This window comes from Equus przewalskii, chromosome 5 (genome assembly GCF_037783145.1).
Source record: "Equus przewalskii isolate Varuska chromosome 5, EquPr2, whole genome shotgun sequence".
In the NCBI taxonomy this organism is placed as follows: domain Eukaryota; kingdom Metazoa; phylum Chordata; class Mammalia; order Perissodactyla; family Equidae; genus Equus; species Equus przewalskii.
The window spans coordinates 32,183,115-32,208,953 of record NC_091835.1 but is presented as its reverse complement, the minus strand read 5'-3'; the positions used below and the strand labels follow the sequence as shown (position 1 = coordinate 32,208,953).

The 25,839-nt window shown below is 55.4% G+C and overlaps 1 protein-coding gene and 1 long non-coding RNA gene across 12 annotated transcripts in view; one reads left to right on the top strand and one right to left on the bottom strand.

Annotated features, from left to right (window-relative positions):
• TSPAN9 (tetraspanin 9) overlaps positions 1-25,839 on the bottom strand; it is a 193,786-nt gene that overhangs the window by 77,850 nt on the left and 90,097 nt on the right. For 9 of the 11 annotated variants that reach the window (XM_070620508.1, XM_070620512.1, XM_070620511.1 and 6 more), the window contains one exon: positions 6,623-6,702. In XM_070620508.1, coding sequence (XP_070476609.1) covers positions 6,623-6,685 — 63 coding nt within the window. In that variant the 5' untranslated portion in view covers positions 6,686-6,702. Of the gene's footprint in view, positions 1-6,622; positions 7,086-23,502; positions 23,705-25,839 lie in introns of those variants that run through there. The other 2 variants (XM_070620509.1, XM_008540945.2) reach the window with 2 other exon arrangements.
• On the top strand, positions 7,620-13,394 carry LOC139083497 (uncharacterized). The gene is made up of 3 exons (XR_011540265.1): positions 7,620-9,161; positions 9,264-9,344; positions 9,742-13,394. It is a non-coding gene; the product is annotated as an uncharacterized lncRNA (long non-coding RNA).

The window sequence follows — 25,839 nt, the reverse complement described above, 5'->3', positions numbered from 1 at the left end:
CCCTCACCAACCACACTGTAGAGGCATGCCAAAAAAATAGAGGAAGACTGGCACAGATGTTAGCTCAGGGTGAATCTTCCTCAGCAAAAAAAAAAAGCTGCCTAGTTGATTTGAACCTATACCCTAGTGAAGAACTCGCGGAGCAGACGGAAAGCTCTGCAAAGGCTGAAGCCATGTCTCTGTTCTCCCTAGCCAGTCACCCCCATCAGCCAGTAAAACTGGGACCCCCTACCATGGTACCAGTGCAGTAAGCTCCCCAATGCAAGGGAGAAGATCTCAAACCCTGCGGCCTTCCCTTCCAAGGGCTTCTCCAGGTCTCCTGAGAGCCAGCAAAGCCTGCTGTGCCCAAAGAAAGAGAAGGCAGAGCCCATCTGAAGGGAATCCGGACTCACGGTGTTAAACAGACTTCAGTGCCACCTGGAGCCCCTGACTGGCTGGAGAAGGAGGAGTGGCGGGAGCCGCATCTCTGCCCCGCACCCCCCCACTGCAGATCCGCTCGCCCTCCCAACCATGTGCCACTTTTAACGTCCCTGCCCCAACCCCCCACCACTTCTGCCAGCAGATTAGCTTTCAAATGTGAGCGGGGACAAAGCTGGCCCAGAAGACTTAACTCTGCCCGACGGGCTTAGCGCAGCTTCAAAGCTTCCTAACTGCAACCAAGTAAGCGGGCATATCGCAGCTGGGAGGCAGAGGCCGGAAGCGGGCGAGAACGGGCATCAGTGTAAGCTGGATTACCTATGGCAACAGCTTGCAGCCCGAGCGACACAGCAAGACCCGTCACGGTGGGCACCGCCAGAAAAACAAAATACCCTTCCCGCAGAGCGATGAGACAAACTGAAGAGCACCCCCAAGCACTGGCGCTACTTCACGGTGAGGCAGGGCCGCCCCGTCCTCAGAGCCCGTGCTGAACTCAACACCCCGGGAACACCACCCACTCTGATAAAACTCTCTGTTTCTCTGTGCCCAGCCCACTTCACACGTGCAGGGGGCTCTCTCTCTCCCACTGGGCTGCAAGCTCCCCGGCACAGGCTCCAGATCAACTTGTCCCGACCTCTCTCTACCCTTCTCCTTTGCCTGCACCCCCATCCTCATCTATCCAGCAAACTCCCATTCATCCCTCAAGATCCAGGCGTCACTTGTTCTACTCTGTTATCTGTGTATCTTGTCTCTACCAGGCAGGATTAAGTACTCTACTAAGAAGCTCTACAACTATCTGTTTATGTGTCTAACTCCGCCCTGGGACTCGGAGCAGCTCAAGGGCCTGGCTTACAGCAGGTGCTCAATAAGTGCACACTAGCCACAAAGCATCCAATCGGCTCTTTCAAGAGAAGAAACAGAAAAGACATATAATTCATTAATTCCTTTTTTTTTCAAACTAAGAAACTCCAAAAGAAACAAGGCTGTTTTTTCCTGCCCTTTCTCTTTCAGAAAGGGAGACTCAGATAGCCACCCTCTGGGTGAGGGAAGGAAAGCACAAGTCAAGTCAGGCCCCCGGATGCTGGGTCCAGGCCTGCTGCTGCCCTTCCCGAGAATGCTGGGGGTGGGCCTGCTCTAACCCCTCCCTCGGCAGCCCTGTGTTCAAATGCTCGGTGGAGGACGAGCCAGATGACCTCTCCACTGCGCGACTTCCTGCCCCGAGAAAGCTGATCCGCCCTGTGCGAGCCCAGTCAGCCCGTCCTCACCAACTGCAGGCTCCTGCGCACGCAGCGGGCATTCAGTAAATAGTTGTGGCATGAGTGAACGGACTCAATTCGGACCCCAACAGCCCAGTAAGCCCCAGCGCCCGCCGCCAAGTTCAGCCAAGGGCAGCCAGGCACGGGGGCACAGCAGGAGGAGGGCAAGGCGCCCCATCCCCAGAAGGTGTCTCTTCATGGGGCCCTGCAGGATGGAGGATGGAGCCGCAGCCCTTTCCTCAAGGTAGAGACAGCACTCACCCTGCTTCAGCCGTGACCTGCTCTTCTCTACCCTCTTCCTCCCAGCCCCCTCTTGACTGACACCAATGCTGGCTCTGACATGATTTAAAAATAGATATTAAGACAAGGAAGTTTAATTTTTAATGCTTTGGAAAGGAAGCGAACACAGAGCTGGCATTCCCTCATGGACACATTCCAGGGTCTCGGAGCATCGGCCAGGCCCTCCACGTGCCCCCTTTCCCCCAGCAGAGCCATGCCTGATCCACCCCAAAGATCTGCTCTTAGCGGCCCTCTGGGGATACGGCGCCTCACACCTGAGCACTTCCGGAAGCCTCTCAGCGCCTCCGGCTGCTCCGCTCACCCTGTAGCTCCTACTCAGAGAAGCCAGGTCTGAACCCCAGCTCCCGGCCCAAAACGCTCTGTCCACATACCAGTTCCATTGCCAGACTCCCCAGGACATCCCAGGCCGTCCAGCACAGACTGTGCATGGACCCCAGTCCCGGGCACCACGGACCAACAGGGAGCCATGAAGACCCTGACAAGGCTGCCGAGCCTGTACTGAACACATGTCTCCAACGTGGCTAGACAGCCTTAACCGAGCTGCCTGCACCCAGAGCGCAAGGGAACAGTCTGAGAGGGGCTGGGCCGCCAAGGCCTGACCCACTTAGCGGGTAGTCAGGGGCCCTACCCAGCACCCTGGCCGTGGCAGCCCTGCAACAACCTTTCCCTTGCTCTGGTAGGCACACTGGACACTGTCTCTTCAGCTAATTGGCCTTTACAAAGGGAGTGATCCACAAAAAAGAGACTTTCCAGTGGGGCCAGAATGTCACTGCTCTGCCAGCCATGATTTGAAGTGATGGGACAGCTCTGCTGGCAAGCATGGAAAGTGACCATCATCCTGAGTAGCAATTATGCCAGCAACCCTAGGCCCTCCATATCAGACAGGAGCTTGATCCGGGTTGGGAGGAGCTGGGCTGGGATGACAATGTGCTATCCTGAGAAGGCGGAAACAGGCCCCCAGCACTCAGAGCCCAGCCCTATACTCTCTCTCTCCCCTACTCAGAGTTAAGAGCTTTGAACCTCCTTTGCCCTCCTGCAGGGGCTTAGATTCACTTATCTCTACCTGGAACATTCCACCCGACAGCCCCAGGAGGACCGAGATGAGGCTCAGTGAGGGAAAAGCCCCAGTGGTTTCCACCGCTGGGAGAAATATCTTGGGGTACATTTGACCACTGGTGGACAGGCCCCTCAGCATGGGGAAACTTCTGTCCCAATGCAGGCCTCCTATTTCCTATCCACCAAGAAGCCAGCTTCTCTTTGGCCCTCAGGATCACGGTGAGGTATGTGGGGGAAAGAGGAGGCGGGACTCAGTCAGGCATGACCACTGAGTCTCCGCTCCTCTATCCCCACCATCTACATCAGGCCCTCAGAAATGCTGCCCTGGCTGCCAACATGGCTAGCACCATCTAGTTGAAGCTAGCAGTGCCAGGAGCAGACCTGGACACCACCCCTCCCCCAGCAGGCGGGTGCCCAGCAGCCTGTAAGGCACCTGCCCTTTTCTTGGTACAGGGGAGGAGCACTGGGCACACAGCCTTGCCTCCCACCCAGTGATATCACCAGGCCCTCACCAACACCAATCCCCTAGAGGCTCCACCCAGTGGCAAGGGACCAGGGACTCATGCCTGTGCGGGGTTGCAGCGTAGGCCAGCTGCACCTCTCCTCCGCCGGGAATCCTCCCAGTGCTCCGAGGAGGCAGGGGGTGTGATGGCAGCGGCTAGTTTGGAGAGCTCCCAGGTAGACTCCAGGATCTATGGGACGCTCTCCACCTATTGATTGCAGGTCTGGGGTTCAACTCTAATGCCTCAGAAAAGCCTCCTGTTTGGATCTGAGCCATGAGACTGGAAAAACTGATAGCTCTGTAATTCCTAACAATTGCTCTGGAACCCCGAGGGCTCAGGCTCTGACCAGCCCTGCACACCTCCTCAGCCCACCCTCTCGCCTCCTGCCCCCCTCCCTGTGCGCAGTGGAAAGCAGAAGAGGCCTCCCACTTGCTCCCCACCAACCCTACCTGCCTTTGGCCCAAGCACTTCACTCTTTCTCTTCTCACGTGGCTCTTTCCTCTGCTCCTTCTCCTAGGTCAGCCGAAGCACGTGGCTGCAGGAGGTCTTTGGTGAAGGGGAGCACAGTGACACGCCATGACCAAGGCTGGCTAACACGCACCACACCTGCTCCTCTGCCTCCCAAGAAACACCGTGGCAAATGCTCAGACACACACAAGCATCTGTTCCATCTTTCCCAAGGTCTTATTTCATCATCTCATACGCTACCAGCATAAAAGAACTCAATTTTTCTCAGCTCGTAGCGTGAGAATTCTGAAAATATTAAGTAATCAGAAAAGTCAGAGACTAGGAGAGAGCCGCTCCTTGCCTGGTAAGAGAGTGATGGTAGGTGCCTTCTAATTAGGAAGAGACAGCGAGTTCTCTCACTACAGACCATAAAGGAAGGCCATTTCCCTGATCAGCGCGTTACCTCTGCCAGGCTTGGAAGGGAAGGTGGGAGGAGCTGCTTGCCCCCCCACAGCAAGGTGCCAGGAGAGCCTTCACCGCAGGCAAGTTTGAGAACTAACTTCTTTTCTCGATCGAGTGGGACTTGGGAATCCCTACCACATACTAACAGATGGATTACTGCTCTCACTCTCCATCATTCACTCACAAACATTTAACGAGTGCCTATTATGTGCAGGGCGCAGACCACTGTTCTAGCCTGTGAGGAGGTCCCCAAACCAAGTTGGGAAGATCCTGGAGAAGAAAGGAGCCACAAGCAGTTATACCTACTCCGGCCAGCAGGTGGCGAGGTGGGGGTGGGGAGGAGCACTGCTGAATGGGAGGTACTGGCCAAGACACTGGGCATCCCCAGGAGGGTCTTTCTAGTAAGTGTTCAGATGCGCAGAGTGGGGCAAGGCAGAAAGTAGGCTGAGACTACGAACAAGGGCAGAGAGGGAAGCTGTACACAATGAAAGGGCAGCACTAGTGTAAACCAACAGGCACCAGGGAAATACACACCAGCACTTGGCTGATGCGGAGTCATGCTGGTCAATGAGTCAGAGACCAGGAGCACTTGCCCAAAGGCGGCCACAAAGTCATTCTTGATATTCCAATGGCTCTGCCCCAGGTTCCACAAAACCCTCACCACAGGACAGGTAATGTCCTGACAGCATTGGCTGGAGGGCCCCAGACCATGGAGACATCTAGGGAAATCCAACTCAAAAGGTCTCAGACCAGGCTCCTCAGCAGAGAGGCTACAGCCCGTGCCCCCCTGGGGAAGGGACTCCCTCCCCAGAGAGAGGGCAAGGATGCAGGAGGTCCCATAACTAACGAGGTGAGGACACGAGGCTGACCCCACTGGACTAGAAAGGAGATCCAGGACTGACGGGGTAAAGCCGCCTGGCCAAGGTCACACACAAAGCTAATGCAGACGAACACCCACCCCTCTTCCCACCTGCCCCTGAGCTCTCCCCTCTGTGGGAAAAGCCGTCCCCTCCCACACACCCACCCAAAAAAGTTTTCCAGTTAAAGCGGGTCACTTCACACAAGTGTTGAACACCCAAGCATAACAGCTTCCACCAACCGCGCTGTGAGTGGCCCTCCCACTTCAGTGCACCTCCTGGACCAAGGCCGCTGACAGCCTCCAGCAGGCTGGAGGCCAGGCCCTGGGGCAGAGCCAAACATCTGTGAGGACTACATCTGGGCTCTGGTGAACAAAGGCAGAGAAAGCAGTTGGAGCGAAGGAACAATTAGACACGAATTGAAGAAGTTTTCAAAGTGCCTAACTAGCATTTCTCGTGCATGTGCGGGCGCACACCCATGGCCTCCAGCATCACAGAGCACTGAGAACAAATCCATGCTGCCCCACCCACCGACACCCTCCCTAGAAAAGAACCTCTTACCAAGGATGGGGGCACTCCTGACTGTCTCCCTTCGTCCCTTCCAGTCTCTGGGGCCCCAGACTGGAGAGCTGGCGTCCCTGCGGGAACACATGGCCAGCCTGCTCCCTGCCCAGTCCACTGCAATCCCTCAAAAGCAGCTGCCTACCACGGGATGGCAGCATCCCTCCCACACCCTCCTCCACGCAAGCCCTAACCAGGGGCAGAGCTGCAGGCCAGCCAGCGAGTCCCTCTGCTCGGGACAGGGGCTCCTGCTCCTCTTCGTGGGATCCACTGAAAGGAGCGGGAGGCGGTGACCTCTACCGCTCCCCCATCTCACGCCCATAAAATGCTGCAGATTGTATTCTTGTGTATCCAGGGGGAGCACAAGAAACTCAGAAAACCATCCACATTTGCGCCTGTCTTCAACTCGGGCACAGCTGTTAAAAATTCTGCCCACACCTATTTCTGCAGAGGACCCTGCTGGAGGCACTTCCAGCATGGGTTTCTTAGGGGGAAGGAGCCGGCAGCAAACTTTGCCAGAGCTCCTAGGAGTAGAGGAAGTCTCTCCTGGAAGACACGCAAGTTGGAGCCTCCATTCAGCCACGGAAGAGAGAAAGAAAGAGAAAGATGCATGAGCGAGGGGAGAACACGATTTTTTAAAAACCCACTTACCGTTGTGCAGAGAGAGGAGCAATGCAGCACGGAAGAGGAAGAGGGTATCGCGCTATTAGCACAGCAGAGAAGAGAAGAGGAGGCCAAGGGAGAGAGAAACGGAAGGACTTACCCAGAATATCAAATTGAAGAGGAACATCATGTACTTCAAGCAGCAGAGGCAGCCCCTGGCCATGTTGCACTTCTTAAATTCTAGGAGGAAAACAAAGGACAGGTCCAGGTAAAACACCACGTACTTGCTGCCCTTGGGTGCATTGTACTTGTCAGTCTTAACGCCGGCCTCGGCGCGGCTCTGGCCCCGGGAGCCCGCGGTGCCGTAGAAAGCGCCGGCCGTGAAGCCGCGGCCGAACGGGCGGCCCGAGGTGGACGGCTTGGCAAAGTCCGAGTCCTTGCTATCCAAAGATGGACTCCGGTGGATCGAAGAATCCTCGCTACTCGACTTCTCCATGCTCGCGTCGTTCCCGGGGGGCGCGAGGGGCGGGGGGCATCGCTCCCGGAGTGGGACGGAGGGGGCGCCTAAGTCGGACGCGGGCTGCAGGCGGGCCGGCGGAGCCTTGCACGCCCCCTCTCTGTATCGGGGCGCACTCCGGACCAGACCCCGAGCTCAGGGGCCGCTACCTCTCGGACGGCGCCCCGCTCGAAGCCGGCTGGCTCGGGAGGGCTCTGCGGTGCGGCTCGGCTCTACGCGCGCTCGAGAACGCTCTCTGGGAACCGGCTCGCCTGCGTAACTTAGCGTCTTTGGGGAGGCTGCAATTGGCTTTCTCTTTCCAGAGCGTCAGCTTGACTCCCGGGTGCACCGGCCGCTCCACGCGAGGGGCAAGGGCGCCGGGATCCAGGCTCCCCGGGCACACCTCTCCCAGCCCAGCCCCAGCGCTGAGCCCGACCACTCTGCGGGCGCTCCGCGCCCCCTCGCCCCACGACTTGGCGGAGCTGCTCGCCGGCCCTGGGCGGCCCGGGCGCGCAGCAGGCAGAGCCGAGGGATCCGCCGCAGCTGCAACCGCTGGGCTTTCCCTACGAAATCCCAGCCCAGACTCCCGACTCCGAAATCGCCCGGAGCCCCCTCCCCGGGCCCTCGGCCCCGCCCCCTGCTTTGCATTCGACCAATGAGCGCCAGGCCTGCCCAGGGGGAGGCAGCCTCCCCCCTCCCCAATGACACAATATCTTTAATAGGATTAGCGTTCTGCTGTGTGCCTATACAAGTGCACTGCGAACCCTCGCTAAATGTCAAGGGCTCTGGAGCTGGGGGTGAACCAGAACCTTCATCGGAAGGCGCTGGTCTCTTCTATCGGAGAAAAGGAGGCAGTGAGAGAAGGGGAACGGCTGGAAGTACCAGAGACCGAAAGAAGCCAGAGGAAAGGTCTGGGGAGGACTGGAGAGTGAAAGAAGCGCGGCCACTGTCGAGCTGGCCGCCGCCCCCTGTGCACCCGGCGGCCTGTCCTACCCGAGGCATACGGTCTCCCGGCTACACACCCACACACGCACACCACGCTTTTGCACACGTGGGTCTGGCTACGGTGCGCAGGGAGAAGGAACCGCAGGGGAGGCGCGAGGTGTGGGAAAGGCGGTTAGGGCCTCGGTGGTGCGCGCGCCGCCCTCCCCGCCCCCTCCGCGCGCACGCACGCGCCGCTCCGCGAGGCTCCTGCAGCTGCGCGAGCCCCCCGCCCCCGCGTTCCCGGGTAGGACGCTGCGGGGCTGAGAAGAGTAGGTGGCCGAAGCGGGGTCCTGCCTTGCCCCTCCACATCCTGCCCATGCCAAGGGTGATGTAGGAGTGCTCCTGGACACAGCCTCGGGTCCCCTCCCTTGAGGACTGGGCGGAAGGGGCTGGTCAGGGAAACCGCATGAAGAAGGCTCTTGCTAGGGGCTTGGGAACATCCAGGAGGAGCCCTTCATTCTACCGTGAAACACTGCACCTGGGGCCGCGTCACCTGGGCTTGTGCAGAAGTCTGCACCGCCGACCTGGGGCGACCACAGCTGGCAAACAAAGACCAGAAGACTTAGGGGCGAAGAGCCCACCTCTCTTTTCCGCCACCAGCAAGAGACTGCTGAGAGCACCCGAGAGCGGGGCCTAGGCTATATATCCCCAGCACCTAACGCCGGGCTTGGCCTCTGGGAGGCGCTCGACAAGGGTGGCTGGATAGAAGTGTTCATGCCCCCCCTGGGGTGAGTGTGAAATGTCCTCCTTGGATCCCATCAGACACTTCTTCCACACCTGCTGTGTGCTGAGCGGGGGCCAGGCCTTGAGGAAACAGGAGGTGTGCTGCTCCCTGCCCTGCAGACACACACAGTCTAGTCAGGAAGACAGAAGGACCATGATCACCAAGGCGACGGGTGGGAACAGAGCTACCACAACTGGCTATAGCCATGGGGGAAGGGGACATTTATTCCACCAGAGAGACTTCAAGACTCACAAGTCTGCTGCGGCGGCCCCGCGCTGCTGTCACTGGCTCGGAGCCAGGCCTGCATCCGAGGCTGCAAGCGCTGGGATTCTGGGGGCGGCTCAGCTTCCTCAAAGGGACCTGCCGAGGTGTTACTGTCCCGAGCCCCTTCGCCAGACAGTTGGGCAGCCCAGAATTGAAACCTAGTGTGTGTCACAGCCACAGCAGCCTACTCTCTCCTGGTTGGGCACAGCAGTCCCGGGGTGCTGTCTACAGGTGAGGAGCTGACAGAGCCCCACCCCTTTTATCCTCTTCAGTCTCCGCGGCTCCTAGGGCTCCCGGCTGGCACTTCATTCGCACATTACTTCTTTGATTCAGGAGGGAGCAGCGTTTACCAGCTGGACGGGAGTCAGGAGACCGTTTTCCACTCTTAGCTCAGTGTTGAGCTGTGGATCCAGGGTAAGGTCGTTTGCCTTTCTGAGCTCCCATTTCCTCCTCTTAAAAATGGGGATTAATAGAGCCTCCTCCTAGAAAGGTGGGGTGGGGGGTGGGCACAAAGGGTGAAGTGGTGCACCTACAACATGACTGACAAACATTAATGTACAATTGAAATTTCACAAGATTGTTACCTATCAATAACTCAATAAAAAAAAAAATAGAGCCTCCCCCTAGAGGTGTTGTGAGAGTAGAGCGAGCTGGCACATGTGACAACAGTCCCAGGACTGTGAGCGGGGAGCAAATGTAAGGGGCTGTGGTTACTAGTCTCAGATGGGCACGTGGTGTCAGCAAGGGCCCTCCCAGGCTGGCCCCCTCTAATTTTTTCATTTCTCTTCTCCCTAACTCACGCCTTTTTCAGTGAGAATAGCCTCGCCGTTGTCCCTGGATCATTCCACCTTCATTCCCGACCATGAATGGATTTGTGCCAGTGACGACTTCCTCAGCAGGCAAGAGCTTGGGGGCCAGGGGTGGAGGACAACAGGCAGGTAGAGAAGAAGAGGAGGCTGTCCACTCTAACAGTTCTGCTCCCTCCTGGGCACACTTGTCCCATGGGGGCTGAAGTCCCACTCTTTAATCCATTAACAAGCTTCAGTGAGGTCCCATCAGCACATCCAGTTTTGTCAATATCAAAATAATAAGAGCAACTCAGATTTCTAAGTCCGCATTATATCCCGGGCACCGAGCTTCACTGGCAGTAACTCACAGAATCTTCAATGACAACCCTACAAGATAAGGTGTGGTTATCTCCCCCATTGTACAGATAAGCAAACTGTGCTTTCCAAGCCGGTGTTCTTTACTCTCTGGGGCTCTAAATCTAGTTCCAGCCCTTGGGAGTCTTCCAGTCTAACAGACAGAATCTAAAAGCGTAACAGGGAACCTGAAATTGCACATCCTGATGAGAAGTCATTAGAGAAAGGACCCTGAGTAAGGGGGAAAAAGGGAGAGGTGTGCTCAGGGCGGTGCCACTGGACCGATGACTGGCAATGAGTCCCCAAGGAGCTGGCCCTGAGTCACCTTACAGGACTGTACAAAGGGAGCGGGTGCAGGGAGAACGAAGTGTGCAAGACAGGAGGCCAGCCCATGAAAGGAGGCCGCCTGGACAGAGCTGGGAGAGGAGCTATAGGATACAGGTTTAGCCGGACAGCAGCCGTCCTCCTCCCGCTCCCAGTGGACAAACCATGCATTTGTAATAGAGCGTTCATCACAGGCAGGAGACTGAGCAAGCATCCTGGAAGATACAAAGATGAGGAAGACATGGCTACAGGCCTCAAGGAGCTCACAATTTAGCTGAAAAGACCAGCTTTCTACCTCCATTCCAGTCTGTACCTAGAGAAGCCCAAAGCAGAGAGACAGACAGCACATAAGATAACAGGACCAGCAAAGAGCTGTCCCCTGGAGAAAGGCTCTCTGGAGTGGGTAGAGAGAGGGAGAGAGGAGGGAGGGCATTCTAGAAAGGCATGAGGATGGTCTATTCAGGGGGCAGTGAGGAGAGCCTGAGTGAAGCAAGAGAATGTGCCTGTGAGTCAAAGTGAGCTCCTGTGCGAGGCCTTGCGTGACACATGGAAAGTGTGAGCTTCCTGAGGAGTGGAGGCACATAATAAAGCCGGGGTCCTAGGAAGCCGGGCCTGGCAGCAGGGCAGAGGAAAAGAGGAAGACCTGCTGCTGTGGCTGCCTCAACTTCTTAGATTTGGGATGCAGAGAGAAGCACCGGAGAGGAAAGGTGAGAGACGCCATCCCTCCTGCCCTCTCCTGACCCTCAGCCACTCGCCACGCTCAGGGGAGCCAGAAGGTACAGACTGCCCTTGAGGATCTCTGAGCATGGAACAAGGAGGAGCTGCCTTTTCTTTCCTTTTTTTTTTAACAACAAAAAAAGTGAAGCAAGTACAGAATTCCCAGAGGGGAGGAAGAGAAGTGAATACGTGAAATCAACATGCACCATCTCTGCTGAATGGCGCTGGGGAGGTGCAGGCCTCAGAGTAAATGCCAGGCTCGCTCTGCCTCTCCCGGAATCTCTCAGGCCTGCGGTGTGCGACAGAGCTCACTCACCCACAGCCATCGGAGCGATGGGCCAACACTGGTCACCCTTTCTGACCTGCGCTGAATAGTTCTGTATTTGACAGTGTGTGTAGCTCGTGAGGTATCCTGCACCTGGAGCCTCACCCAGAATTTAGGTTAGACACTCAATGGCACATGCTACCCAAAGAACATGTGAGATGGCCGCCATGGGAGGAGAAGGGAGACTCACCCCAAGTTTAACTTCTAAAATTGGGATCTTCTTTGGCAATTCAGAAAATGCTTCAATGGCTAAGCAGGCTGGAGAGGTCCCTAGCAGGGGGCCCACTTCCTGAGATATTTGCATGAAGATTCACTCGGCAGGGGATGGTGAGGGCCCAGAGGCAGGGGAGTCTCCTCTTTGCTATGGAAATTAAACAGCCAGAGCAGCATGTGGCACCACACTTGTCCAGGATTCCAGAAGGACCTAACAATGATGGTGACGGGGTCAGGGTAGAAAAGAAGTACTATGGGTAGCTTTGTTTGTTTTTTATTTATTTAGCTTCTGGGGGCAATAAGGAAAACAAACAAGTAGAGTTTGGCTGCTGTGGGAGGGGCCACAGACAGAGAGATGAATTGCTCACGACCGTCTACCAGGGGTGGCCAGGTATCGCCTTCTCTGTGGACAGGCTTGCTCCTCCCTCCTCAGGCCCCCCAGCTTCGTTCAGAGTGGACAATTCACCCACTTGCCTCTGCTCTGGCCCCTGGGCTTCTCAAAGGAGGCAGGGCTGTGTCTTAATCATTTCATCACACGCACACACCCTGTGCCTGTCACAGGGACCACCACAGGGTAGGGACTCAGAATGTGTGGGTGCGTAGAGGGAAAAGGAAGACCACCATGCCTAAGCCCTGAGTTCTCTCCAAGGACAGCCTGAGAGCCCCAAGTTCATTAACCAGAGGACGGGACCCAAGCCAGAAATCTATGGAATTGTTCCTGGAAAGCAGGCTATCCGAGCGCATCAGAACCCGACAAGAAAGCTCAGGAAATTTAAGTGCCCGGCTACAGATAACAGAGTGTAAAGGCCATGAGGTCACCCATTTTGTTCTCAGCCACATCCCCTGCACATGGCACAGCCTGGAATGGAAGATAAATGGACAGATGGATAAATAAACAAACTTATGGATCAGAGGGCCACTGTGGAGAAAGAGTCAGGAAAGGTAGGAGGTAGACAAAAGAGAAGACTGCAACAGGAGCAAGACAGAGGACAAGCTGCTCTGGGACCCCTCCCCATCCTGGGGGGGCCATGCCTGCTGGAGGAGCTCTAAGGACCATGCAGGTCTACCTCTAGTTGCGTCACTGGTGAACTCGTGCACACTCTCTAGTGCGGCAGCCATGTCTCAGAGCCCAAGAGCTGGCTGTGCTCAGCCCTTGGCAGAGGTCACCCTGGCTACTGAGAAGACAGGACTGTGAAGGGACCCTCGGCCGTGTGGCCACACTGCACGAGTGACAGATGAGCACACTGGTCAGAGCATGCACTGGCGATACTGTGGACAGTTAGCTCAGCTCCGAGAAACAGGGTGACAGCTGTAGACCAGCCATCCTACCCCTGACTGGGCCAAGAGTACTCAAAGTGAGGCTTCTAGATCCTAAGGAGCCAGGTGAGAGGCGTCAGCACACACCACCTGGCCTAGGAACCGCGGGGTCAGCAGGACTTGGCTCTGTGAGAGGACGGCATGTGCTCAGACCCTTCAGCAAGCCCCATCCACACCCACCACCCGACCCAACCGCAGGGAACGAAGCTCTGGCAGATACGGTTGTAGAAACATGATGGGCTTCGGGACTAGACAGATGTGTGTCCAAATCCCATCTGGAGTGAGTTATGCAACTGCTGGGTAACTACAACGACACCTGACCTGCTCTCAATCTCAGTTTCCCCAACCGTAAAGCGGAGATGATAATACACACCTTCCCAAGCAGTACGTAGGAAGGTAGAGATTAAAGGTTATGAATGTAATGCACAACGTCTGACACGGAAAATGCTCAGTGAACTGAGGCACTACTATCATTATCAACTAATTATTATTATAGTAAATATGTCCCGGTCCCCATCTAACTATAATGTAGTTGAACAGAAAAAGATACAAGAAACACATAATCATACAAATGTTCTGTGGCTCAAAGTCTAGGGCCGGCACTTGGAGCTCCTTCTCCTCAGCTCCTTCCTCAGGGCGCCAGCAGTCCTGGGCCCTCTTCTCTTCCGCCCCACAGTCCTGCATTTGCCCATCCCATCCTTCCAGTGCCATCCACATGCTGATGAGACCTGAGTGTTTACCTGGGCCTGACCTGTCTTCCAGCCCCAGGCACACACCCAGCTCCTACTTGGCACCCCCACTTGGCTGTCTCCCAGGCAGCTCCAATTGCACGCGCCACAGAGGCACTGACCTTGCCCCAGCCCTGCTCCCCTGGCAGTACCCTCCCCTTCTCAAAACACGGCCTAAACACTCATCCCATTGCTTAAGCCAGAAGCCCAGGATTACATTCTTGACTCCCCGTTGTCACTTGTCCCCACCTCCAATCAAACACAAGTCCCATCCAATGAGCCACCTTCTCCTCACTCCCTCCACAGGCGCTCCCTAGCCCACCCCCATCATCTCCTGTAGCCCCTGCAGCTCCTGGACACAGCGCCTTCCCACCCCTGCCTGAGCCGCTTCACAGGGCGGCCGAGCCATCCCCTCATACCGCTCTCCCACTTTAATCCCTCCAGGGGCTCCCCATTTACTCAGATGATGATCCTGTGTGTGCACGCACACACACTATTCTATTCTACCATTACAATCCAAAGTCCTAAAACAGCCTGGAAGGTCCAGTGCAGTTGGCCCCTGCCTACCTCTCCAGCCCCCTTCCCAGCCATTCTCCTCTCACTCATTATGCTCCACCCAGTGAACTCTCCAGGTTCTCTCTCCTCAGGGCCGTTGCCCATGCTGTTTCCTCTACCTGGCATGCTCTTCCCAGCCCACTGCCTCACTTAGCTCTACTCATCCCTGAGCTCTTGTGAACTCTTCCAAAAGGCCTCTCCTGGTTTTCTGGCCACCTGCCTCCCCCTCAATCTAGTCGTGCTGCGCCATATTTCCCTTTCTCTCACGGCACTCAGCACAGTGTGGAAGCACATGTTTACCTGAGTGACAGTTTGCTGTCTGATTCTCCTACCAGACCAGGAACCGCAGGGCAGCAGGGACTGGGCCTGGTTTTCTCGCTACTGTGTGCCAGTCCCGTGCCCGACCAGCAGCGGGGGCCCCATCAACACCTGACAACCGTGTGAAGAGGTGCTCAGAGGAGGGCGAGCGCGGGGCAGGCCAGCGGCCTTAGGGAGGCTTCGCGGCCTTCCAGTGTACGGTTCCCCCATGCCACCCTCTGGACACCCTTCCCCGTGTGATCTCTAGCTCCTCAGCTATAAAACAAGGAGTTTGGACTAGCTGGTCCTGCAAGGCTCCTTCCAGCCCTGAAATTCCTGCCCTACGAAATGGGGTTTCTTGGCTCTTGGAACATGGGCAGGACTGGATAGGCAGAGGGCAGGAGGAAGAGCGTCCTGCTTGGGGATGGCTAGGCAAAGCCAGAGGGCAGAGGAGTGCCCATGTCATCTGGGGAGGACATGTCCGCATGCACAGCTGAAATGAAAGTTCACAGAAACCGAACTTGAAAGGGAGGGGGGGCTGGAGCAGAGATGACCCTGGATGCTAGTTAAAAATCTGCACAGGTGCTTCCCCACCCCTACTCCTCTCATCAGCTCCATCCGCCACACCTTACTTGGCCTACGCTCCCACCAACATCAACCCACGTCAAGGTCTTCCTCAGCTGCCACCTTTGCATGAGCTGTTCCCTCTGCCTGGAGCGCCCTTTCCCCACACACACTCTGACGGCTAACTTCCACTGTCCAAGCGGCATTGGTATTGCTCTCGCCTCTTCTGTGAAGTCTGGGGAGGCAGGCTCTGGGGCCTCTGCTGGGAGCACAGTACACCCTGAGTCCATCCCACCATGGGGTTGTCTGTTCACTGGGGGCCTCCCCAGCCCCAGAGTGTGAGCTCCTGGAGGACATGCCCTGTGCCCATCAGCTTTTTCCTCCAGCCCTCGGCACAGTGCCCAGCACAGAGAGCTGGTAAATCACCAGAACGCAGGAGTGAAGCAGGAAGGCCCTTGTGGGGGTCTTGAGCAAGGGTGATAGCCGCTGTTTAGAAAAACAACCCTTGGCTCAGAACAGGGAGGCTTGAAGCAAAGAGCAAGAACTGCTACTCCCAAAGAACAGCAGTCTCCTCTTTGAGCAGGTTTACAGGCTGGGAGGGAGCAGCAGAGGCTGAGCCCCGGAAGCACCGGCTCGTGGCCCACCCCGTGAGTTGCCCACCCTGGGCTCTCAGGCCCTTTTTTCCAGGAAAGTCCCAAACCAGCCCCAGCTTTCATCCCAAGCCCAATCAGCATCACTGTCAGATCCCCAAAAGGGCCTGGTGTGCGAGGCACTGTGCTGGACAGACGGATGTACCCGTTCCCACAGGCACACACACACTGAGCCATTCACTCCTGGGAGACAGAGAAGAAAGAAAGTAGTTGTGATTAGTACTTATCAAAGAGGGCAGGTGGCTTCAGGGAGGATGCGATAAGGCCAGACCGCCAGCATAGGCAAGTGTGATGAAGCCAGAGGTTTACTGCCATGCACCAGTGGAAATTTACTGACCCAGCAAATCCAATATTCCTAAACCACTCCATGGAGGGCACTGACTTGCCGGCTGGGACAGCGCTTTCTGACCCACCCTCCAGCCTGCCTGCAAAGCCGGCCCATGCCGCTGGGACCCTTTAGCTGATTCAGAAGCTGCTGCCTGCTGCCTCTGCTCTTCTCGCTCTCCCTCCACTGAGCCTAGACCCACTGCAGGGAAGAGCAGCATGCGCATAGCACTTGGGGATGCTCCAAAGAAGATGCAGAAGGAACACTGCCCTGGATCCCACCTGCTCTGAAGCCATCAGGGGAAGGGAGCCTGCACATCTTCCACCTTAGCAAAAGAGAATGAGAGGTGCATGGGTGAGTGGGTGGGGGAACACGCACTGGGCATCCTTATTGGGTAGAATTTGGCTGTCTTAAGGACCCACAAGTCTCATAGTGTGTGAAGTCACTTGTGGTCTCTGAACCTTCACTCGCCACTCTGCAAAGGGAGGTGGCAGGAACTGGCCATTGTCCCATTCAGCCTCTCTTCCCTCCGCCCACCTCAGGCTGACCCACTTCCATACAGCTAAGTCATTCAAGGTGCCTCCAGCTGAGGGGGCCTCAGAGAAGCATGGGATCTATCCCAAACCTGGAGGCATCTTTCTCATCTCAAAGTACTTGAAGTGAAAATGGTCACAAACCACACCCTTTAGTCTGCTACTCAGGCTACCAAAACTCTCACAGTCCTGGAAAGTTCTTTACAAAGTCTCTCTTAGGTTGCTCTGGCAGAGACTCATTCCTGTTGTAACCCAGTCATACGGGATGTGTACCCAACCACGTTTCACTCACCCAAACTTGCTCAACACAGGCCCAGATGCAGACAGCACACAGACACACACAACCCTGAAAGCAGGGGCATGTGCACTCCCTGTTGTGGCCTCCCACCTGTCACAGGCTCCTTACTAGGGTCCCTGCCTCCAGTCCCCTTCCTAATTCACCCTGCCACATGCTGCCACCATTAATGTCCCAAGACGGAGCTCTAGAGGTACCACACTTCCCCTCTCACCAGCTCAAAAATCTTCCCTGGCTCCCTAGAGATTTAACACAAATACTCAAGCTTGGCGTTCAAGACCTTCTGCCTCATCCTTTGTTGGCCTTATTTCCCACAAGACCCTGACCTGTGCTCCAAGCTCCCAACAATCGGAGCTCCTGGCTGCTCTCTGGACACGCCCCCACTTCCCTGCCTCCATACTCTAGCTCATGCACTGTGCTCCACCCACAAGGGCTCCTCCACCCCTCTCTGTCTTTAGCAGATGGTTCAAGGCTTGTCTCGAATGCTACATCCTCCGTGAAGGATCCCCTGATGCTGAGGATCCCCCAAACTATGAGGCCCTCTTCTTGCTCCTAACCTCTCTTTGGGGCACTGTCTTCACTCTGCCCTGTGTCATAGTTGTTTGCATAAATGTCATCCTGCAGGACTACAGGAAGCTCCAGGGGATGAACTCACCCATGTTCCTCTTGGAGCAACCAGCCTAGCTTGATACGTGCTGGGCACTTAAGAACTCTGAAGGGAAATTAACCAAGTCCCTTGTGCAATGCACACAGCCCCCAAGCCTCAGCCCCACCTATGGGATATGTACTCACCTCAACCCATGTACTGGACACCCCCCAACACTGCCCTCAGTCTATCTGGCAGGCGCTCACCTTGCTAGATCACCACCATTTGTCCTCCCCTCTGAAGGCCCTCACTGGGGTCACCCACCAGATTCGGCCATCTCCTGAACCACTGGGGAGCTCAGATGTCCAGCCTGGAGCTCAGAGAATGTAGCTGGGCTCCGTGAGGCCCGATATCTGGGTAGCTGTGTGTCACTCATCCCCCAAGCTCCGGCCCCAAGAGGCGCTTCCATATCCCATCGGGCCGGATGCCAGGGCACACCTGCTCCTCCCCTCCCCCACACTGCTGCCAGAGGAAATGCCAGGCCACAGCCCTGGCCGGAGGGACACAACAGGGACAGGGACTGAGCACTGGCACTGCCCCTCTCTCCCTTCACCCTGCAGGCCTGAGCCCCACCAGCACCTCGCGTATCCCACATCCTTCCATGAATGCACACTCTACCCTGCCACACTGTCTGCCGCCGAAAGCAATGGCACAAAGCAGACACATCCAAACTGCAGGGCATCAGGCAGAATGAAGCCCTGGGGCCCCGGTCCCAGCTCTGACACTTCCTCTCTGTGTGACCTGGACCAGAGACTTACAGCGCTCTGAGCACAGTACACGTTTTCTGAATGAACAAATGAGTGAGTGAGCACACTTCCACTCCCTCATCTGCAAAATGGGGTTAGGTGTGATTGTGAGGGCGATGAGACATGGTGGGAAACTGCTTAGCGAATGGACAACACTACACTTCAGAACCTCCCACCCACACATACACCACCACCACCGTCCATCCCATTTCGCATGAGCCCGATACAAAGACAAAGGAGATGGATACTGACTACCCGTCCTGTGGACTTCCTGAGCACCCACTACATGCCCACCCTGGGCTCGCACTGTTGATGTTGCTGAGGAGCATTAGCCCTTAGGAGCCAATGGTCCATCTGGGCGAAGAGCAGCCAAATGAGAGGGCGGCAGCAGACAGGAGTGCATGAGCCGTGCCAGACTGGGCAGCACAAACTGAGTGCTCAGAGGACTTGCCCAGGGAGGCCTGGCCTATCTGGGAAGGCTCCTTGGAGAGGGTGAGATGCATGCTCGGCTGTCATCCTGACTGAAGGAAGGCAGGGGAGAGGGCTCCCAGATGCCAAACACCGCAAGCAGGCTTGTCTGCTGTGACTCAGCTTGTTAGAGGCTTCTGTACTTAATGAGCGCACGTGACCCTCGCATGCTCCTGCGTGATGCGTGAGCAGGGAAGGCATCCCAGGTTACAGACGAGGAAATTACAGACCAAAGAGAAGAGAGGACTACTCTAAGCCAGTTAGTGGCAGAGCTGGGTGTGGAACCCATGTCTCCTGACATCCAAACCAGAGATCTTTCCTTACGCCAAGTGGTTGCACCTGGGCCCAGGGCTGGACCCTGCCTGTATATACAAAGCTGACCCCAATGAGGCAAGCACACAGCCATCCTACATGCACAGAGGGAGGCAAAGGAAAGGAAAGGAGGTGAGAGAGCGCTCGCGCATTAGGATTACCCAGGCAGGAATAAGAGAAGTCCCACATCACAGCACCATGGACAAGCCCTGTCGATCCTGGGGGACACACCAACATCTCCCAGCACCACCCTGCATCACACCCCTCAGCCGACACGTGCCCCCATGCTCTTCATGACTTCATACAGCATGAGCACAGGTGCTTTGCCAAATGAAAGCAAGCAGAGGCCCTGCCCTCTGAAACCAGGCCCAGGTACAGTGGAGGTAAGAAAGGAGCAGCGGGCTGGTAAATGTTTAGCAATCGGCTCTCCAGGGGGAAAAGCTATGATTCATAGTGCTTGCCAATTTCTATGGTGTAAATACTCCCACCATGGCCAATTTCAAGCTACCAATGGCTTAACAACCAGCTGGCAAATTTTCTCATGATCTACTAGTCGGCTCCTGAGAGCCAGTATAAGTAGACTCCAGCAAACAACGGAAACAGCTCAGCTCCCTTCCCTTCAGAAGACACTCCAAGGCAAGAAGAAACCCAGCACCGTCCTGCCCCTCCTCCCCAGGAGAAAAAGTCTCATGGCTGGAGTGTAGGAACAGGACTGGAGGCTGGACACGCCACAGAAAAGGGATAGCAGCCTGCTCTCCTGGGGTCCCCTACCTATGGCCTAATAACCAGAGAAAGACAACAGAAATTAGGTCCTATACTACAGCGACCCTATAACGTAAGTCAGACCAGGTTACTGCTCTGCTCCAAACCCTCCAGTGGCTTCCCATCTCTTCAGAGAAAAAAACAGTTCTCATAGGTATTTTCACCATTTATACACACGCACCCGACCCATTCATTCTCTCCACTCTGGCCATACTACCTTCTTGCTGTTGTTTCTTACAGTAGAGCCTTTACACCGGCTCTTCCCTCTAATGGAACATTCTTCCCCTAGATCTCTAAATCCCCTAGATTGCCAACTTCTCGTCTCCTTTATACCTTCACTCAAACACCACCTTTTCAATGCGACCTTCCCTGACCACCCTATTCAAAACTACCTCCCCCAGCACACTCCCTCTCTCTTACCCTATTCAACTTTTCCATAGCACTTATCCCCAACATACAAGATAATTTCCTTTTCTATTAAATGATTCTTTATGATCTCTCGCCCCTACCAGATCTAAGCTTCATGAAGGTAGGGATTTGGGTCTGTTCATTCATTGCTGTACTTCCGAGGCCAAGAAGAGAGCTTTACATGTGGTAGATACTCAGTAAATACTTGTTGACTGGATGAATGCCTGGAGGAGGTCTCTGCCAAATCCTCTAGGCGCCATCTTGGCTTCCCAAGAGGCAGCAGCTGGGGAGTGAGGGTGCCTAACGGTTAGTGCACACCAGCTGGGATGCAGGATGCCTGTGTTCCCACCCTGGTCCTGCCACCTGTGACCTGGCACAGCCACACCCTCCACTTCATGCCTGCACCTCATTTTCTCTCTCCATTTGGACTGGAACAGGACCCTACATGGCTAACCCTGGGCAGAACCAAGGGCCAGGACTAAGGCCAAACAGGACACCCAGCCTGAAGGCCTCTGATGTCTGCCGTGGGAGGCTCTGAGGTCAGATTCGAGACATTCCCTTAAAAGGTCTTAGGAAAGACAAGCTCTTTGCTTCCCCCGCACCTGAGCCCCCAACCACACCACCTCCTGTCCCCCAGCCCAGAGCCTAGAAGAAACTGCCAAAGAATGCTCTCCACCCCAGTGGTTAGAGCCAGTGGAGCCCCAACTCCAGGCAGCTGCCCCATCACGCCTCCGGCGGGCTCCCCACATGCAAAGCGGCTAGCTCATACTGCTATTTTAAGCTCTGCGGGCCCAGCTGTAGCACGTAGCCACAGCGGGCTGGCGGCCCGGTCAGAGGTGGGAGAAGCTAACTCACTAAGGAGTGCTGACCCGGGGAGAACGAAAGGGAGAGTTGGTCATCCTCCGAAACTCCAGCCCTTCTCTTGAGGGACCAGACACTCCCAGTCCACACCCACCAATCCACCAGCCATGGGGAAAGTGAGTCAAGAACTGCACTGGGCACGCCCAGATTCCATTTCTCAATGTGACCCCCTGAGTTTCCACATCAAAATGACTCCTAGCCCCACCCTGCCAACCCCTAGAAATTCCAACAAAGCTACAGCTAGCACAGCACCCATCTTCCAGGACCTGACGATGTAAGACAGACAACAGAAATGGAGGCTGAAGAAAGGAGTTAACCCTCTATTAACTGAGAATGGCTTATCAACTAAATCCCTCTCCACTCCTCTCTCCCCATCCAGTCTCTCCTCAGTGACTCGGCACAGTGCCAGGCACACAGCCAGGTTCAACAACACTCGTTGACTGAATGATTGTTTCTACATGTATTCTAAAACCACAGATGATTAAAGTGGTCAGGGGACGACCGCGTCTTGATTACTTATCAGTATGAACATTACTACGTACTTTTCTGCTGACCTCACTGAGCACCAAAACTGAGAACAAAGACCATCGAATCAAGGAACCAATAGAGTTTAGTAACAAAATAGGGATGTCCCAAGCTGTGGCCCTTCCAGGGAGGGCTGCCACTACCCAACTCCAGAGGGACAGTTACACTGTGTTCTCTGGGAAGTATGGCCCCTGAAGTTATACAACATGGAGGCACAGCTCCAACCTGCCCTCCTCCATAGGACATCCAGCAAGCAGGAGCTGGCTTGAGAAGGGTCAACTCTGGGTGCAAGCTCTTCCTACCCCGAGGCTCACGCTGCAGGACATCAGCGAAACCACCCAGGGCGGGACAGGTCACACACACCTGGGGCTCCCAGCAGCACCCTATGGCTCTGATTGCTCAGTTTAAGCAACAGCAGCACCAGGAAAAGGGGAAAGGAGATCCAGAAGGTGCTGTCATCAGGGAGCTCTGGGACCGCTCTCCTTGCTACCCGTCTATCTCAAGGCTGAACCTGCCACCCACATCTTAAAGAAATACACTCACCACCTGGATTGGGGGCAAGGGGCAAATCCTTTGAACGTCCTTGTTGGAGAAAGATCCCAGAAGCTATGGGTCTTCAGGGATCATTTGGTCCGCTTCTCTCCTCCCTCCCCATTCCCCTTGCCTGGCTTCAATCAATCCAGACAGACTCTCCTGAACATTTCTAGTATAAGTGTAACAGCAATGACAACGGCCTGCACTTACAGAACAACGCAGACCGTTCAAAGGGATTTCACATAAGTGACCCTCACAAAAGTCCTCGACAGTAATTGCCGCAGACATCACTGTATGGAAAGTGAAGGGACTTGCACCAAGGCCAGTCCTCGACTGGGCCAGAACCAGGACCTCGGACCCCTAGTCCAGGGCTCTTTCCAAATGCTGACTTCCCTCTGTGTGATTCCCAGGCCACTGACTTCCGAATCCTTGGGTATTTGGTACCAAACGCAAATTCCTGGGCCTTCCAATTTCTGGAGGCAGGACCATGATAACTTCCTCTGTTAATAAACTCTCCAAGGGATTCTCTAATGTGCTACAGTTGAGGAGCCCCTGCTGAGAAGGGTGCTGACTGGATCTAACTGGCTCCCTTTCACTACCCAAGCAGCAACTAAAGTCCTACCACCTCTAGCAAATCTTCCAGGACTAGAGGCTTCAGGGGCACAAGATCCCTACTGTTCCTTCTGGGTCACCTCCTGAAGATACATCTGCACATACTCACCAAAATGACCCTGAGACATCTGTCAGTAATCTGAAGTCACACCAGCTGGGGGACAATCCTGGCCAAAATCTCCCCTCTCGAGCAGGGACATATCTGCCAAAATCACTCTGTCAGCCCAAGCCCATACTCACAGATGTGCCAAATGTAAGAGGGGGAGCCAGGCAGGAGAAAGAGAATGATAGGCTCGGGCTGCTTTCCTCTCCCCCTGCATGTATCATCAACCACACAGACTTCCGCCCTTGACTGGGCACTCTCAGAGATGCCCCCCCACAACGCCGATGAGGGAGATAGCTACCCAGTGCTCCCTGCATCAGCCCGCCAGACAGCTTCCCGCCCGTTCTCAATCATCTGCCCTGACCCTGCCTTCACCATTCTGTCTTGTGCTCAGCTCCTGTCTGGCTGTTCCAGCCTCAGGGAGGGCTGCACAGCCTGGCTCAGTCTACACCAGCCTGCCCCACTTCTGGGTTTCAATTAGAATCCCCTCCCCTGGCATGGAGGCTCCTCGGGCTGATGGCCCAGTTACAGACCCCCCCCCCCCTCACAGCCCCCAACACACACCTTCCCTCTCGCCCTGCCCCGCACCACCCCTATCACGTGGTCTCACAGACTCAGCCTGGGCAGCCTGAGTGGGCAAGTCTTGTCTTTGCAAATAGACTGTCAGGTGCAAGAGAGCGGAGCATAAGTTGGACTCCTGCTGTGTCCTCTGGGCATCCACCACTTCCCAGTCCTGTGCCAGTGACTCAGTGAGCCTTGATGAATGAATGAGCCAAGTCTGAAAATCTAGCCCAGCCCGCTTCTGGTGGTATCTAGTGCAAACACAAAAAAGGAAAGGAGAGGAAGTAAATCACAGGGAGAGAGAGACAAGAGGAAGAGAGCAGAGCTCACTCCCATCAGGCCAGAACAAGGCAATCAGCTCAGAGGGCCACAGCCCAGGGAGCCTGGTGGCGTGCGCCCACAGCTCCCTACCTGCAACCCGTCAGTAATCCAAACCAGCAAATTTGCGGTTTCCTCATTCCATCAGCAGAGCATCTCCCAGGCAGAAAGCCTGTCTGGTCGGGGGCGAATTAATTGAGTAACTAACCTCCTTCATCACTGCCTCCGGCCCACCTTTCAGAAAGGGAGGGTCACACTCCAGGGAGGACTGACAAGGGGCAGGGGAGAGACCGCTTGTCCCGCAGGTCCTGCAGCCTTCTCCACCAGCCCCAAGTAGCCAGCAATTCTAGCCTATCCCACATCACACACAGCCCCCGAAGACTTCAAAGCCCCCTCACGCCCCTCCAAGACACACAGACCTCTGAGGCACACAGGCACACCTGCACACTGACTGTGGTACCTCCTCTCAATCAGCTTGGACGCTGGCTGTGGCTCCAGTTTTGAGCTCAGGCACCCCCGGGACATTGCAGGCAGTTAGATGCAGCAAAAGGAACAGGGAGGAGCAGGTGAAAGGAATCTGCCCAAAAGACTAACGCCAATCACAGAAGGTCCGGCTGCTGGAAAGGGCTGAGAGGGAGGGAGGGTCAGTAGGAAGGGCACATGGGACGGGGGTCAGAAGACCCAGGTTTGAGCCCTGATTCTGTCTCTTAGGGATTGTGCAACTTTGGGCAAGCCACCTAACCTCTTGAGTTGCAGCTTCCCCATCTGCAAAAGGGGCATAAAGCCTCCCTACCTCCAGGGCTGTCCTGGGATGCAATGAGCCCAGTAAGAGTTGCTCGCTTATGTCCACTCTCCTCCCCTCTGCAGAAATCCTGAGGAAGATACTGCACAGGCAGCTTGAACACTGCGCGGGCCAGGGAGCTCGCCAGGCACCCTCGTCACTATTTCACAGCTCTAACTACCATAAAGCTGTCCCTTACTCTGAGCCCCCACCTCCCTGCCTCTACTTTCTACCTAAGAGACGTGGGGCGGGGTGGGGGGAGACATGGGTCACGAAATCAGTCATATCAGTGTCAAATCCCAGCTCTGCCCCTTGACAAGTTACTTAACTGCTCTACAATAAATGCCTAACAATGCACAGAGTCGATGATCTACACACAGTGCCTGATTCAGTGCCTGGCACACACACACTTCATAAATAGTAGATAGTACTTCCTTTAATTATCATCCTCATCATTATTCTGGCTAATAAAACTAGTGCTTCCCTCTGGAGCAGTAAAGCAGAGGCCTAATTCCTCTCCCAGGAACCAGCTTTCCACATGTAAGAAGACAGCATCTCGTGCCCTGGGCGTTTTCTTCCCTAAGCACAACATCCCCACTTCTTTCTGCTCTTACTCACCCAGCAACCTAGAGATCCTTTGCCACGTCACCAAGTCTCCTCCTTGCCTTTCCTGGTCTGCCGATGCCCTCCCTAAAATGCAGCCCTGGACTCCGACTTCTGAACAGTGCCCTACCACCTGCACCCACCTCGGCACCTGGTGCACAGTAGGCACACAGAAACATTTGGTGACGGGGGATTCAATGAATGAACTCAACATTCTGCTGCATGGAATCTGAAAACTGAAAACAGCAACAAGCAGGGACGGCTCTTGATCCAGACACTCGATTTCCATCAAGACAGCCCGACAGTGACCCCCTCACACTGCATCCGACCATGCTCGCGCACGTGGAGCCTGCGCAGCCAGGGCCTTCGGGCACGTCAGCCAGAGCCCCCTCGCTATTGCTGCGGTTTTCTAAATCTAAGTGTAGGACTTTGGTAAAAGGGGCAACTGCCAACACTTGCCCATTGCCTGCCATCTTGCGAGTTTTGCTCCGTTATTACAGCACATTTGTGATTGAAAGTCCCGATTCTATCATCCAATGGATTGGTAAATTATTTCTCTCAACTTTCAGAAGATCACAGAATATTTGCACTAGAATGGATGTTAGAGATTATCAAATTCAATGCCTTCCATATCCAAATGAGGAAACTGAGCCCAGAGTAATGAAGTAACTTGCCCAAGAACAG